This window comes from Melanaphis sacchari, unplaced genomic scaffold (genome assembly GCF_002803265.2).
Source record: "Melanaphis sacchari strain LSU unplaced genomic scaffold, SCAv2.0 Contig64_pilon_pilon, whole genome shotgun sequence".
Taxonomy (NCBI): domain Eukaryota; kingdom Metazoa; phylum Arthropoda; class Insecta; order Hemiptera; family Aphididae; genus Melanaphis; species Melanaphis sacchari.
The window spans coordinates 2,187,206-2,202,108 of record NW_020271462.1 but is presented as its reverse complement, the minus strand read 5'-3'; the positions used below and the strand labels follow the sequence as shown (position 1 = coordinate 2,202,108).

The 14,903-nt window shown below is 22.4% G+C and overlaps 1 protein-coding gene across 3 annotated transcripts; it reads left to right on the top strand.

The window, feature by feature from the left end:
- Window positions 1-8,349: 8,349 nt before the first annotated feature.
- On the top strand, window positions 8,350-14,195 carry LOC112600427 (MAP kinase-activated protein kinase 2). 3 transcript variants are annotated; one of them, XM_025347638.1, is made up of 9 exons: window positions 8,350-8,533; window positions 8,596-8,869; window positions 8,966-9,105; window positions 12,091-12,155; window positions 12,263-12,370; window positions 12,530-12,628; window positions 12,696-12,771; window positions 13,494-13,704; window positions 13,768-13,974. In XM_025347638.1, the coding sequence occupies exons 2-9, from the start codon at window positions 8,714-8,716 to the stop codon at window positions 13,972-13,974; spliced, it is 1,062 nt and encodes a 353-aa protein (XP_025203423.1). In that variant the 5' UTR covers window positions 8,350-8,533; window positions 8,596-8,713. The 3 variants fall into 3 exon arrangements, with proteins under 3 accessions (XP_025203423.1, XP_025203424.1, XP_025203426.1); XM_025347641.1 differs by having other exon boundaries at window positions 8,359-8,453; XM_025347639.1 differs by having other exon boundaries at window positions 8,350-8,869; window positions 13,768-14,195.
- Window positions 14,196-14,903: the final 708 nt, after the last annotated feature.

The window sequence follows — 14,903 nt, the reverse complement described above, 5'->3', positions numbered from 1 at the left end:
CACAGTCCACTAGTTCACGATAACTGAATAGGTACCTACTTATTAATTTACAATTAACATTTACTTTTTGTATTTACAATATGTTTTAATGTTAAAAAACAAAATAAACACTAAATGTTATAACAGAGTAATTTTAAAATGTAGCAAAGGCCAAATAAAAAATATACGTGGACCGCCAATTACCCATCTTTTAGAGGGCTATATCTAGTAGTAATAGAGCACAGAAGAATTTTGAAAGCACATCAATTAATGAAAATATAGCCATTCACACACCAACTCTATTTTATTAGTAAAAAATTGTCGTACTTCGCTTCAAAATTATGCTCACAAAACTTGTTTAAAAATGTATTTTAAATATAATATTCCAAAATTGTTTAGTGTCTATTAGTGATTAAATATTTAATGAATCTGTATCTGTAAATTACTATAATTCACACCTCCGTAGAAATTAATTTATAACACCTAGTTATAGTACCTACCTAATTTACACATTCATTTCAAGAACACATGCAGTTGCAAGACCTACATGGACACTGTAATTTGTCGGGTCTCCACTGTATAGTGGTAAATAAATACTTACCTAATAGCAAATAATATTTTTCAAAATAATTTGAAATCATCAAGTAGTCAAGGTACCTATAACATAACAAATATAGGTAATAAAAATATTTTAAAAGAATTTTAACGAATGTCGTGTACTTATATGGCTATGTTCTATTGTTTCAAGATAACAATAATTAGGTACCTAGCTAAATATTACTATATCTAATTCTACAAAAATAAATATTTTTAAAAAGTTTTTATTTCGAATATGTATTCAAATGCAAAATAAATATCAGATTATAGAAAATATAAAAGATTAGCTAGGTACCTACGCATTTAAAATTATTTAGAATAATGTACAACTAGAATATTGTAACGTAAAGATCGTCTACATTAAAAATGATTTTACGATAAATTTTTCATTTTTCTTAACAATATAAGTTCAATTGTTCAATTAAATAACGTAGACAAAGAATCGTGTCAAAACCACGAAAACTCAAAACATTATTTTAAATAAATTATTATTTATTACTATATATTATATATATGCTCTATAACCTATAGGTTAAATTTTATACTTCTATAGCTCAGCTATATTATTACCTATACAAGGAAGAAAGATTCAGCGGAAAACACATTTTATAATGTACCTTAATGATAGCCTAAATACATTTCAAATACGTTTCGTAAAAAAACATTAATAAAGTAATAAATTATATATGTATAAAATATATGTACAAAAATATTTTTGCTAGATAACACTAATTTACTAAAATAAGCTGGAATCCAGATAACAAAAGTTATCGTTTGAGCGTTATACTTATAAAACTCGTATATTATACACATAAACATGTTATTATGTATAGATCTATATATTAACAAAATTATTTACCTAATTCCTACCTACTTCTGAACATTATTAATTTCCATAATACTTTGCGATTTGCAGAATTAAGCTATCTAATTTAATAAACTTTGTTTTTAGCAATGATGTTAAATGTTCAAAATATTAAATTTTCATATTTTTCGGTAGGTAATTGATTGTTTTTCATTGCATTGTATTCTATAATATATAATATATATGTATAGGTGTATATGAGCTGGTGATCTAAAATACTGCAGTATTTTAATAAACGCGGTAAAAATAGCTAAGGAAATAAGGGTCCAAAAAAATATGGCCTAGAACAAAAATGGCCAGATATACATTGCTTTTAATTAAATAACAAAAAAAAAATATTACATTTTACATATTATATAATATTAATATATCACAAATAAAGGTCAATATGAATATTAAAAAATATAAATTTCTCAAAATCTTGTTTTATGTACATAATATGAACCTGTAATACATTAGATAATACAATTTTTACATTATTTTTATTATTTTAAGATATGAATATTAAAAAGTGTTCTAAATTCCCTTGGTTTTCTTTGATAAAAACATTTCTTAAATTATCATCTTATCATTCTTATTATTAATTTACTACATATATAAAATAATAACATACATAATATATACTTAAATAAATATACTTATTAGTTATTACTTATAAGTATAGGTACTTATTACTTAAATAATTCATATTTTGTACTATTATAACATTGTTACTTGTGAGTAGTTGCCTATTATATTTATGAACAAATTAAATGTATTATTTTCATATATTTTCCTAAGTACCTATTTGTTAACATTAATTTCAACATTTAACAATACGTTAGGTAATAATTTACATAAGTATGAAAGAGATGGATTCATGCTGTTAATTCGATTCAGTGACATTTAAAAACAATTATAGTTATATTCAAGTACCTATCAATATATATACATATTTAAGTAGGTATAATAATTTAAAAATATATTGTATATTATAATGTGTGAATAATTACTAGGTAGTTTATTTTTAAAATAAAAATATTTATATAACCCTACGTATTTGTAAAAAAATTATACTTGAACCTTGAACTTTAAATATGTATTATTTGTAAATAATACTTTAAAAATGAGTATATTGAATTATATTTGAATTATTAATAGTATTTAATGAATATTTATTGCTGATTACCTAAATTCTGTCACAAATATAAAAGAATCCCAGACAAGCTCCTTTAACAAAAACTATATCACTGATAAAGATATTATCATCTATGTATTCCAATTATTTCTTTTTACAGAACAAACACATTCCTTAGATTATTTAAATACATACAATTACAATTTAATATTTGAATAACGAATTTTTTAATGAATTATATTTTAAATAGGTACTTGCATAGTTGATAATGAGCAGTTTAAACTATTTATTATACCTAATCCTATATGTTTTTTCTTGCGTTGATATTAATAGATACACCTATTCTAAATACCTTTTAATAGTATCTTTTTACAAGACTGCAGTATTTACAGCATTTATCAGGATTTAGCTATAATATACCTAGTAGTTAGCGTAAAGGCACGAAGACAAAACTTTTGAAATTTAAAAACAATATAAAATATTACATTAAATATAACAGACGAAAAAGAACTTTATTAAGGTTGTCAGATTTAACTATATAAGTTTACGTTACGTTTTTATTAATTTGTTATTTCATTAATTATATTTAAATAGATTATTTCTTGGTATTATCCAGGTTCCAAATAGTAATTTAATGTCTTTACTAGATACTTATATTAGCTATATTTAAAATAATTTGTATTAATTTATAAATTACACTTATGTTTTATATTATAAAATAGGTATTAATTAGGGTGGGTACTTAATAGGTAATACTAATAATATAGTATTCATTTTAGTAAAAGCCAGTAAAATTACTAATTAAAAATTCAGAAAAAATATTATTTCCTTAATGTTTTAGTTTACTGTAATATTAATTATTATATTACAATAGCTTTTGTTTTAACATGATTTACAAAAAAAAATATTTTGAAATTGGTCGTATTTTACATAATTACCTAAGATAAAAGCAATTTATGATTTCAAAAATACTGCAAATTGTAAAGTTTTACGCTTTTTACGCTTTTTAATAAATAGTCAATGCAAATCCAATAACGAATACACTATATTATTATAATTTTTCAATACAAATTGCGCCACTATACTCAAGTAAATTTTAACTATATTTAAATTTTTTTACTTTCTAAATCAAAGCATTAATGATGTCTTATCAGAGAAACGTTTAAATATGCTATATTAAAATTATGACTCGCCTAAAAATATTTAAAATTATCTATAAATGGCTAAATAATAAATAAGTGTTCTATATTAACAGTATTAACATTTATTTTTTATTTTCTATGTGTATAATTTAGATGTATAATTATATAAATGTGTTTAAATAACTAGATTTGACATTGATTTTAATTCTGTTCAATCTTGTATTAATTTAATTAATAAAATCGAAACTGAAATAAATTTTTTTAGAATAAGTTAAAGTAATATAAAAATGTAAAATTGAAAAATATTAACGAGTTTCTGTTTGCTGTATCTACTAAAAACTGTAAACATCATAAACCATACTTGATACTAGAAAATTTAATTTAGGGCTCCTCATAATAAATTGCTATAACTGGATTTAAAAAAAAAAAATAAACAACCATTTTAAAATTATACGGAGTGCGTTTTTGAGTCGACAAATCAATAAATATTTTATGTTCAATGTTCAATTATTATTTTATTCAAATAATTAGGTTAATATTATTGCAACATTTTAACTTTATTTCTCTCATCTGACACTACATTGTGCTTTATTATTGCAATACACTATATTTTAGGAATTTTCATGTTTAGTAAAAATTCATTATCAAGAAACACAATTATCCACAAAAATTGACCTATATTTTTTAATAATTTATTGTATCTATACATAATAAATTTGTTAATCAGTTTGAATCCTGTAGTGATTCAGAGGAAACCCTATACGTATTCTTTTATTGGATGTGGCAGTGATGTTATATTAAATAATATTTCAGCTTTTATCTGTTTATTATTAATAAAACTGGTATAGTTGTTTTTAAAATTAAAGGCTCATATGAGAATAATTAAATAAAGTTAGGTTCTATGTATTGAATGTATTTATTTATTATTTGATATACTTGACATTCTATATGAAATTGAATTTTGGATAGGTACTAAAAATATAAATTGTAGGTATATTATAACATGAATAAAATAAATCGGGCAAGTGGGTACCGCTCTGCTGTACATTAGGAGGTGGAGTGAACCTCGGACTAGGATAGGTTAAATTTGAATGCAATGATAGGTATCATTGTATACGAAAAACGAATCTGAACGGAGATGATTTGTCAGTCTAGGATATATTATATTTAAATATTGTCATACATTCTATTTTGAAACAAATATTTTATTTTTCAATTAGGACGCATTTGCAAAAGTCATGGTTAATCAATTAGTAATTAATTTTTATGAATTATACCTACAAAATAGTTTGCAAATATTCATGGTTTTGACGAATTTTTGTCAATATTTGAACTTCAAATGCTAATAAAAAAAAATTGTACCTATGTATTCTTAAAATTTTTTGATTGCTATAAGAATAACGTATGAGGAATTTTGTTTTAAATTTTCTAGTATGTTGATTGGGCCAAAAATATTTTATCGGCACTTCAAAAAAAAAATTTCAGAAAAATTGAAAATTTCAGTTGTCTATAAATAGCTCAAAAAAAGTCAAAATATTTTGAAAATTAAATCATGTAATGAAAATACCAATCTAAATAACTGGTAAAAATTTCAAGTATCTACAACTTATACTTTTTGAATATTAACAAATATTTAAAATCGTTTGAGGATAAATTGTTACTGTTACGCTATTCCGTAAAAATTTAAAATTCAAACGCACTTAAAATTTTTTCTATAATGATGCTTCGAGTTTTTACTATAGCTACTTGAAGGAAAACTTAAGGAAAACATAGTGCAGTATTTTTAATCCTTAGTTATAAACACAAAAAATTTTATGATTTTTCAACTTTAAAATTACTTACAAATTTTCGCGTTTTCGATAGATTTCATAAATATTTGAACTATAAACGTTTATAAAAAAAAATTGTAACTAACGATTTTTAATTTTTTTTAGTTACAATAAGAACAATTCATAAGGAACCTTGTATTAAATTTTCAAAATTTTTTGGTCATCCAACATTTTTTTATTGACATTTCAAAAAAAAATTCGAATAAAAATTTCAGTGGTTTATAAATAACTCAAAAAAAGTCTTTCAAAAAAAAAAAATTTAACTGTATATAGATAACACTAACATAAACATTTGGTGAAAATGTCAAGTATTTACAGTGATTAGTTTTTGAATTACAACTATATAAAAAAATCGATTTGGTCAAAAACTGATTTTACGTAAAAATTCCCGTTTTTCCGTCATTTTTTTTTTTTGTTTTTCTCGATTTTTTTGAAAACTGTTGGAAAACGTTTACTTTTTACCTCTATAATGTACCAAGGATATTAACTTTGCCATCGGAAACCACCCCCGAAGTTTAAAATTGAAGCATTATTTCGACTACTTATGCTGTATACAGACACAAAAAAAAAAACACACATCATTGTAAAATCAATACATTTATCACTCCGTTCAGAATCTAAAATATATACTATTAAAAAAATTAAATAAATATTAAGTTAATAAAAAGTTTATAAATAAATACTTAGTTAGATATATAAGATTAGATTAAAATCATTCTTATCATAAATATAAAAAAATTGAAGTCATTTTACTTGTATATGAATGAATAAATCGAATGTTCTTTAACACACATTAACTTTATTACGTAATAATCTATAAATTATTAATAAATTTATAAATTTTCAACTTTAAAATAATTAACAAAGTTTCTTGATTTATAACTATGAAATTCTATTGTTTTAAAAAAAACTATATCTATAAATATTTAATACTTTTAAAATGCTACGAAAACAACTAATAAGTTATTTGAATTATATTTTTAAACTATATTATGAAAAATAACTGATATAATTTGAATTTTTTTTTATTGCTTTAAACATTCAATAATTTCAATATTCGTGATATTGGCACATGATTACCTATGTGATAGTTATAAAAAACTGTTTAAGTCATCTTAATATACATATATCCTAGCGCAGTATCAATCTTAAAGTCATGATAATTTTGTTATAATAGAAATTTAATTTTTAAGAGGTAAAAATTAAAAATGCTAGTATTTTTTAAAATAATCAAGAATAAAAACGGAAACTTTTATACAGAACTAATTTTGGACAAAATCCAGTTTTTTTATGTATTTCAAAAACAAATAACTGAAAATACTTAAAACTTTCACCTAATATTTGTATACTATTCTAAATGCATGATAATATTTAAAATATATTTTAATCATTTTTGATTTATTTATAAGCATAAGAAATTTTTAATTTTTTCTAAATGTTTTTGTTTGGTTAAGAACTTTAAAAATTTAATACGAGGTTGTTCATAAATTGTTTATTCATTAATTAAAAATACTGAACATTTTTAATTTTTTTGTGGTTATAAATTTATAAATTTGTTTCTTTTTATATTTGAGATTTAAGAATTGAATATAAGTTTTAATATCGCTATTTAAAAAAAAGTTTACCAGAAATTATACATTTTTTATGTGTTTAAAATTCAAATTTTTACGACATTGAATATTTATATGTAAAGTATGTAACTATTCTCCTCAAATTATTTTTGATATTTTGTTATAATTTAAATGTTCACCATATATTATGTTTTTATAATAGTTTTTTATACATGATAACATTTTCAAAATATGTTGATTCTATTTAAAATACTTACAGATATTTGGCATTTTCGGTTTTTAGTTTATTTCTTTAAATGTTGATAACAATTTTGCTCGATAAAAAAAAGCTTGATATTTAATACAAGATCACCCATAAAATATTTTCTTTTACGCTTGATTTCTAAAATTAGATATATTAAGTTTAAATTTTGTAAATTATTTTATAGTTAACAGTTCATAAAATGATAAATTTTTATAGCTGTAAGAATTTAATAGAAGGTAAATTCTATAATATCAGCTAGATACGTATAAAAATCATTAAAATTATATTTTGGATGAATTTAAATCGATGTAGAGCCGTAAATATTAATTAGTAGATAATAAATATTGCATGAATGTTGTAACTTGTAGGTATGATGTACGCATAAATAGCATATACTCTGTACCTATTACATATTTTTATGTATAATATATCAATATATACCTATTTTTGTATTATACTTTTTACTTCATAGTTCGTACAACAGTTTTGCTTTATTATCACCTTTTTATCGATTTCATGTTTAAGTGTTTGACATTAATTATTCAGTATTCTGTTTGGAATGATATACGACGTATGCAAACGTGCACTCGTAGGTATATAGTACCTATATTACATAATAACGCCATGTTTATTATTATTAATAATAAAAAAAATAATATATTTTAAATTTTAATAAATTGATTTCGTTTCATTTCCATTTACCCGTTTAAAATAAACATCTTCACAAAATAAATAATTTAATAACATTTTATATACATAATAATTCGTTCAGCCTTCATCTTTATTGACATAATATCATTTTTTTATTTTTAGAGAATATTAATGTTTTTACCAGCTTTACTACCGACTTCCACAAGTTGATTCTTTGCATTGTGTTTATTGTGACTTTGTATAATATATTGTTATTATAGTACAGTAATAAATAATAATAATATGTAATGTATGCGATAATAATAATAATAATAATAATTTATCATTGTTGTTATCATTAGCGATTAGCCCATTACTCATATTATTATTATTATTATTCAGGGTTTAAAGAGGCATTATGAACTATGAAGAAATGACAGATATTGTCTGTACGTGGTGTCGGTGATGACAGACTAGTAGTTAGTACTTTCATTACCGGAATAGCGCATGATATTTTTTGTTCAAAATAAAATCGAACGAACGTGACATTTTTACCATTGTTTGTTATTATCGACATCGGTTATTATAGTTGTTACCCATTGATTTTCGGCTTACTTCCAGAGTCCGCGACCGAGACCTTGGCCTCCGAAATCGGCCAGGAACCACGTTTGAGATGTTTTATAGCAGTTGGTGTGAATCATCAATCGTTGTAGTAACACAATAAATACACACAGGAGTTATGGAAGGAAACGATTTTTATTTTCTCAACAACAAAACGAAGACTACACCCATCGAGAATGATTACAGAATATCCAATAATGTACTCGGACTAGGTATTAATGGCAAGGTGGTGCAGTGTTTTTCCGTTGAAACTGGTCAAAAGTTTGCGCTCAAGGTAATACTCGATTAATGTACATTCTAACATACCATAATATAATGACTTCAAAAGTGTCTGATGTTGTTGTTTTTTTCTTTATTTTGGTTTTTACAGGTTCTTGTGGACTGTCATAAAGCTAGGAGAGAAATCGATTTACATTGGAGAGCTAGCGGTTGCATAAATATAGTCAATATAATTGATGTATATGAAAATCACTATATGGAACAGAAATGTTTGTTGGTTATCATGGAATGGTAGGTTATACTTTATTATTATCATAAAATACATTTTTTTAAATCTAATTTGTAATTAAAATAAATATTTCAAATACAATTGAATAGTATACAAACTCACAATGTCACATAACTAAATTACCTAATTGCAGTTTTCAAAAAATAAGACTTATAGTATGTAGTATAATTATTTCAATCATTCACATCCCATGATTTGCAATCAGTATTATATTAAACGCTTTATCATCTTAATATTTCTTTTATTTTGTTAAACTATTATTTATTTACATTTTTTGATGCAAAAACTAAACTGTATGCATGCAAACCTTTTTATAGGTTGAAAATCTGCATTACTTAAATTGTTAATGTTATACTTGTTATGCAATTATCATGAATTTTATTAACTGTTACTGTAACTATTTTGTTTTTATTCAAAAATTTATTATCATATAAAAATTAAATGAAGGGTTAGGTTTTGAAAAATCAAAAATTATTTAAGATTTTCAACTATTATTTCTTTACTTTTGGTGTTAACATTTTAAGTTACTTAATAAACAAAATAAAATGTTGATAATGTAACAAAAAGTTGATAGATGTATAATTTGAAGCCTCAAAACAATTTTACTAATACTACAAAGTTTTTTTGATTTTTATTCCATTTAAGAAGTCTTTACAGTTAAATATTATTTGAAAACAACTTTTCTATATTTGACTGTACTCCATAACATGCAAGTTGGTTATAGTTTTGTAAATAAGTATAGGTTTATTTTAATATTTATTTGGTTCATCAGTAAAGCCCAGATTTTAATGTTATTTAAAATATTAAAAAATAGTGAAAATGAATTTTACTACAATAATGTACTTAAAAAATAACACAATTTTTTCTTCTTATTTTTATTTAAAATTTTTATGTTATTTGTGTTATTACAAAAAATATAATAAGTTTTAATAGATACGTCATCTATAGTTTTGAGTGTTGATCAATTGAAAACATTACTTTTAAGACTGTACTTATAGTTCATTTTATGTTAAATTCTACACTTTTTTGAGTACTGAATATATTATAACCATTAATTGCATTGTAAATAGACAATGATATTATTATACCAAAATTATTTATAGAATAATCAACAGATTATTAAAATGGTTGATATCAAATTTATTGAGCTATTATTTTAAATTATCAATTATTAACATAATGACCTAAAAGTTATAACATATATATATGTATATATATAATACAATATACTTTTTTATGTAAGTATGTAATATATGTTATACAATATAAATAAAATATTTGTTTAATTTTCAGATAATATAAAATAAAACATTTAATCATTAATTGTTGCTTTTATTTAATTGTAATATTCAATAAGTTGTAAAAACGATTGTTCTAGATCTGCAGTTTTTAATCTCTTGTAGTTTACGAACTTCTGATTAAAAATTTTTAGAAATCTAACTTCCTTACTTATTTTTTTTTAAATACCTATCTTTCTTTTACAATACATCATATATTGACGTGTGTTAAGTATTTAAATTGGTGCGCACCCCCACATGAGTATTGTAGATACCCAGGGGGCCGCAGACAAGTTATAAACCACTGTTCTAGATAACTAATTATTTATATATACAACATAAATTTTGATATTCAACTTGATTTGGTATTTATAAGTTTCAAAGATAGGTTTTTTACTGCATCTTATATTATAGATCATGAGTAATTAAATATCTTTTTTAATATTAGTCAAGTTATTTTATAGCAGTATTGATGTTTATAAGAATTAAAAATATGTTTTATTTAAAGCAATGTTATTGATTCTTTTTTAATCTTTTAAGTTTAATAATATTTTCTTTAAAAAAAATAATTCAATGGTTGTCAAGCTACTGATTTTGAATATATATTAGACATCTACAACTGAAATATACATTAGCTATTATCTAAAAATATTCAATAATTGTCAAAGTTGTATGAAATAATAAAATTAATTGTAATAACAATACATTTTAGAGAAATTGTAAAAATCTAGAAGAATGTTAAAATTCTATGTAGGTAATAAAAATTAGGGTCATAATTAGGAAATAGATTTAAATTCTCTAAAAAGTAAGAAAAATGCCCAAAAAATACGATTTAATATACTCATATAAATTTTTTTTTTTAAATACTCCTAAATTATTTTTAATTATTTTATATATGAAAAAATGTGTTACAAAACTATGAAAATCACTCGAAAATGTTAATGATAGACTACATGCAATACTAAACTCATGAAATAATGATTAAAATCAATGGTGCCATACAAAATAAAGATTTAGATAAATAGCTTATATTATCTTTATCTAATTATTCTCATTGAATGTATGCATGTATATGCCTAAGTGTCTATACGTGTCAGCAATAATTTTGTATGGCGTCACATTTATCTGATCGGCAAAAACAAAATAATAACAAAAAGAAAAGTATAACATGTATGATAAATATATAATATTTAATTTTATTCTTTATAATGAATTTTAACTAAATTTTTATTGAAATTCATACCATGTAAAAATGACTTTAAAGCAAAAATGTTAAAAATGCTCTAAAAAGAAAAAAAGTCTTAAAAATGCAAAATTAAAGTGACATTTTATAATTCCTTGATGTATAAAATGAATTTAGTGCTTGTAAAGCAATGTTTTTCAGAAAAATGCCATAAAATTGCAAAATTAAGATTATACATTTAAAATTAATCAATAATGAAACAAAGTTAAGTTAGTATTCTTGTTTACATAGTTTCAATAAAATTAAAAAGTTGTTAATATTCTATGATCCATCTCTAGTTATCTACTTATGTCTAATAATTTTAATATGTGATAAAGTCAGTATAAATTGTTTATAATGACACTGTAGTATAATATGTATTAAGCTTAATATGTCATTCTAAAAATCACAATATAGATGTATTAACATTTATTTTTAATGTTAGAATAATAAAGTGATAATTTAATGATTAACGATTAATTTTTTAGCATGGAAGGTGGCGAATTATTTCAACGTATTCAAGAACATAATGAAGGAGCTTTTACAGAAAGAGGTAAGTTTGATAAATTTGTAGTATTTAATTATATAATAACTTATTTTAATTAGATAAATATGTACTCATTTAACATTTAAGTAATAAGTTAATTTTGTTATTTATAGAAGCAGCACATATTATGACAGCTATTTGTTCAGCAGTCAAGTATCTTCATGACCTTAATATTGCTCATCGTGACTTAAAACCTGAAAATCTTTTGTATTCTAAACCTGGTAATAAACTTTAAATCAAGAAATCATATCTTAAAGAAGTATTTGTACATTACATTTTATATTGCGTAACTAATTGTTTTCTTTTTTTTTTGAATTTTTGTTTTACACAAATAACAAATAACTTATTTTAAATAGTTTTTGATTTTATTTTATTTATAGGTGCTAATGGAATTTTAAAACTTACTGATTTTGGATTTGCCAAAGAAGTATCACAAAAAGCTCCTTTAAAAACTCCATGCTATACACCATATTATGTTGGTTAGTTACCACCATTAATTATTAAGGCAAAAATAATCATATTAATGAACTTATGTATTTGCTTTAGCACCAGAAGTCTTAGGTCCAGAAAAATATGATAAAAGTTGTGATATATGGTCATTAGGTGTTATTATGTATATATTGTAAGTATTTTTAATTATATAATATAAAAAACTATATAGTTTTAATAAAAAATAATTCATTCAAGAAGTAGTGCATTTAAGGTTAATTAAAATAACTCTTCGAGTAGAATAGTATCACTTTATTAATATCAGTCTCATATATTAGTTAAGAAAAATATAAGCCATTGTTACAACTGACATTACATAGTTAAAATTAAGATGATAATTAAGGTATCGCTTTTTATAAAAACATTTGATAATAATATTTTGTATGTTTTGTAAGAAGCTTATAAGGTTATAACTTACAACTATAATACATTTTAGGTAAACCAAAAATATTTAGATAATTTTTTTTTAAATCTTATTTAATTCAAAATGTTATCAAAATAAATATATTTAAAATTTTCTTACAATATATGAATTGTGTTCTTAATACTTTTTGTAATAAGTTATTATACTTAAATCAAAACTTTTTAGCTATAGTCTATAAATTTCAATAAATAAATACAGTGGTGGGGTGGAATATCCAATGACTTTTGGGTACAACTCTCTCATTAAAGTTCCAGTTTAAATATCTATTTTAAATTATTTTGATTTTCATGTACTTGCTTGATATTATTTTTGGATTCTCCCTCTTTGATAAATTTCTAGGTACACACCCCTGTATAGATATTAGTTTTATAACGCTGTAAACTGTTGCCTGCTAACTTTTAATCTAAATTTTTAAATAATTTTTGTTCTAGATTGTGTGGGTTTCCTCCTTTTTTCAGTAATCACGGGCAAGCTATTTCGCCTGGCATGAAAAATCGAATTAAAACCGGACAATTTGACTTTCCTAGTCCTGAATGGAATAATGTATCTAGTGATGCTAAAACTCTGATTTCAAGTATGTTATCTGTTGATCCTTCAGTTCGTCTTACTATTAATGAAGTTGTGCAACATAAATGGATTGCAGTGAGTACTACATTTTTCAATTCAAGATAATATTCAAAACATTTAATTTATTTAATAATTTAGAGATATACTGAAGTACCCCAAACACCGCTGTATACTGGAAAAATGTTAAAGGAGTCTGAAGATGTGTGGCCTGAAGTACAAGAAGAAATGACCCGGTCTTTAGCTACAATGCGTGTAGATTACGATCAAGTCAATATAAAATCATTAAATACTTCTAACAATCCATTATTAAACAAACGACGTAAAAAAGCTTCACACAGTACATAGACTATCTAATAATATAATTAATTTCCATATTATTCACTATATACTGACCTTTCCTTAATACCCTTGTTTTAATAACTTTTGTTGGTTTTTATTTTATGTACTTTTATCAACATTTATTTTTGTATCATTATTTATTAATATAGTTAATTATTATACATGTAATAGCACTTAAAAAAAATGTATCGAAAAATACCCTCTTCTTTGATAGATCTTGTAAGAATTATTAAAATAACAGAAAATTAATGTAATTTATATAAGTTAAAATATTAATGCATAAATTAAATCTAATTTCAAGGATGAGAAAAAGGATTTTAAGATTTTAAATTGTTCAAAAATATTTTAGCATGCAACATTTTGTTTAAGATAGTATATTTTAGAGACAAGAAATAAAACATAACCAGATTTAAAAATCAATATTTTAACTAACTGTAATATTTTATATTTTAAGCAGTTGCAATATTTTTAATGCATGTATTTAAAACAAAACTATTACTCATTTTTCTGTCAACATTTATTTATAAACAACTATATCATAAATGGTATCTTTATTTATTTGAGATTACTTAAAATTTTGTTAATAAAAAAAACCAAAATATTTGATTTGTTATAATTACCTTAGTGAGTGAAGACTGTATTATACATGTGAAAATTATTGCGATTGTTTTCAACTTGAAATATATTTTTTTAAAGTTTAATGTACGCTTGCAAAGTTTATTCAAGATATTCCACTTATCACCTAAAAAATTTATAATAATGACATATGTTGTTAATGTACAAGTATTATTAAATATAAACTGTGTAACCATATAATTTACTTGAACAAATTAATAATAAGTATACATATAATTAATAATAATAATATAATTATTAATATTTTTTATTAATTATTAATTATTACATACAAACTTTTTATGCTTCATTATATTAAA

Excerpts from the sequence above, each read along its gene's own strand:
- LOC112600427 (XM_025347639.1), top strand. The coding sequence starts at position 8,714 with ATGGAAGGAAACGATTTTTATTTTCTCAACAACAAAACGAAGACTACA. Across the intron at positions 8,870-8,965 it reads GTCAAAAGTTTGCGCTCAAG|GTTCTTGTGGACTGTCATAA; the intron begins GTAATACTCGAT and ends TGGTTTTTACAG. Across the intron at positions 12,371-12,529 it reads TCTTTTGTATTCTAAACCTG|GTGCTAATGGAATTTTAAAA; the intron begins GTAATAAACTTT and ends TTTTATTTATAG.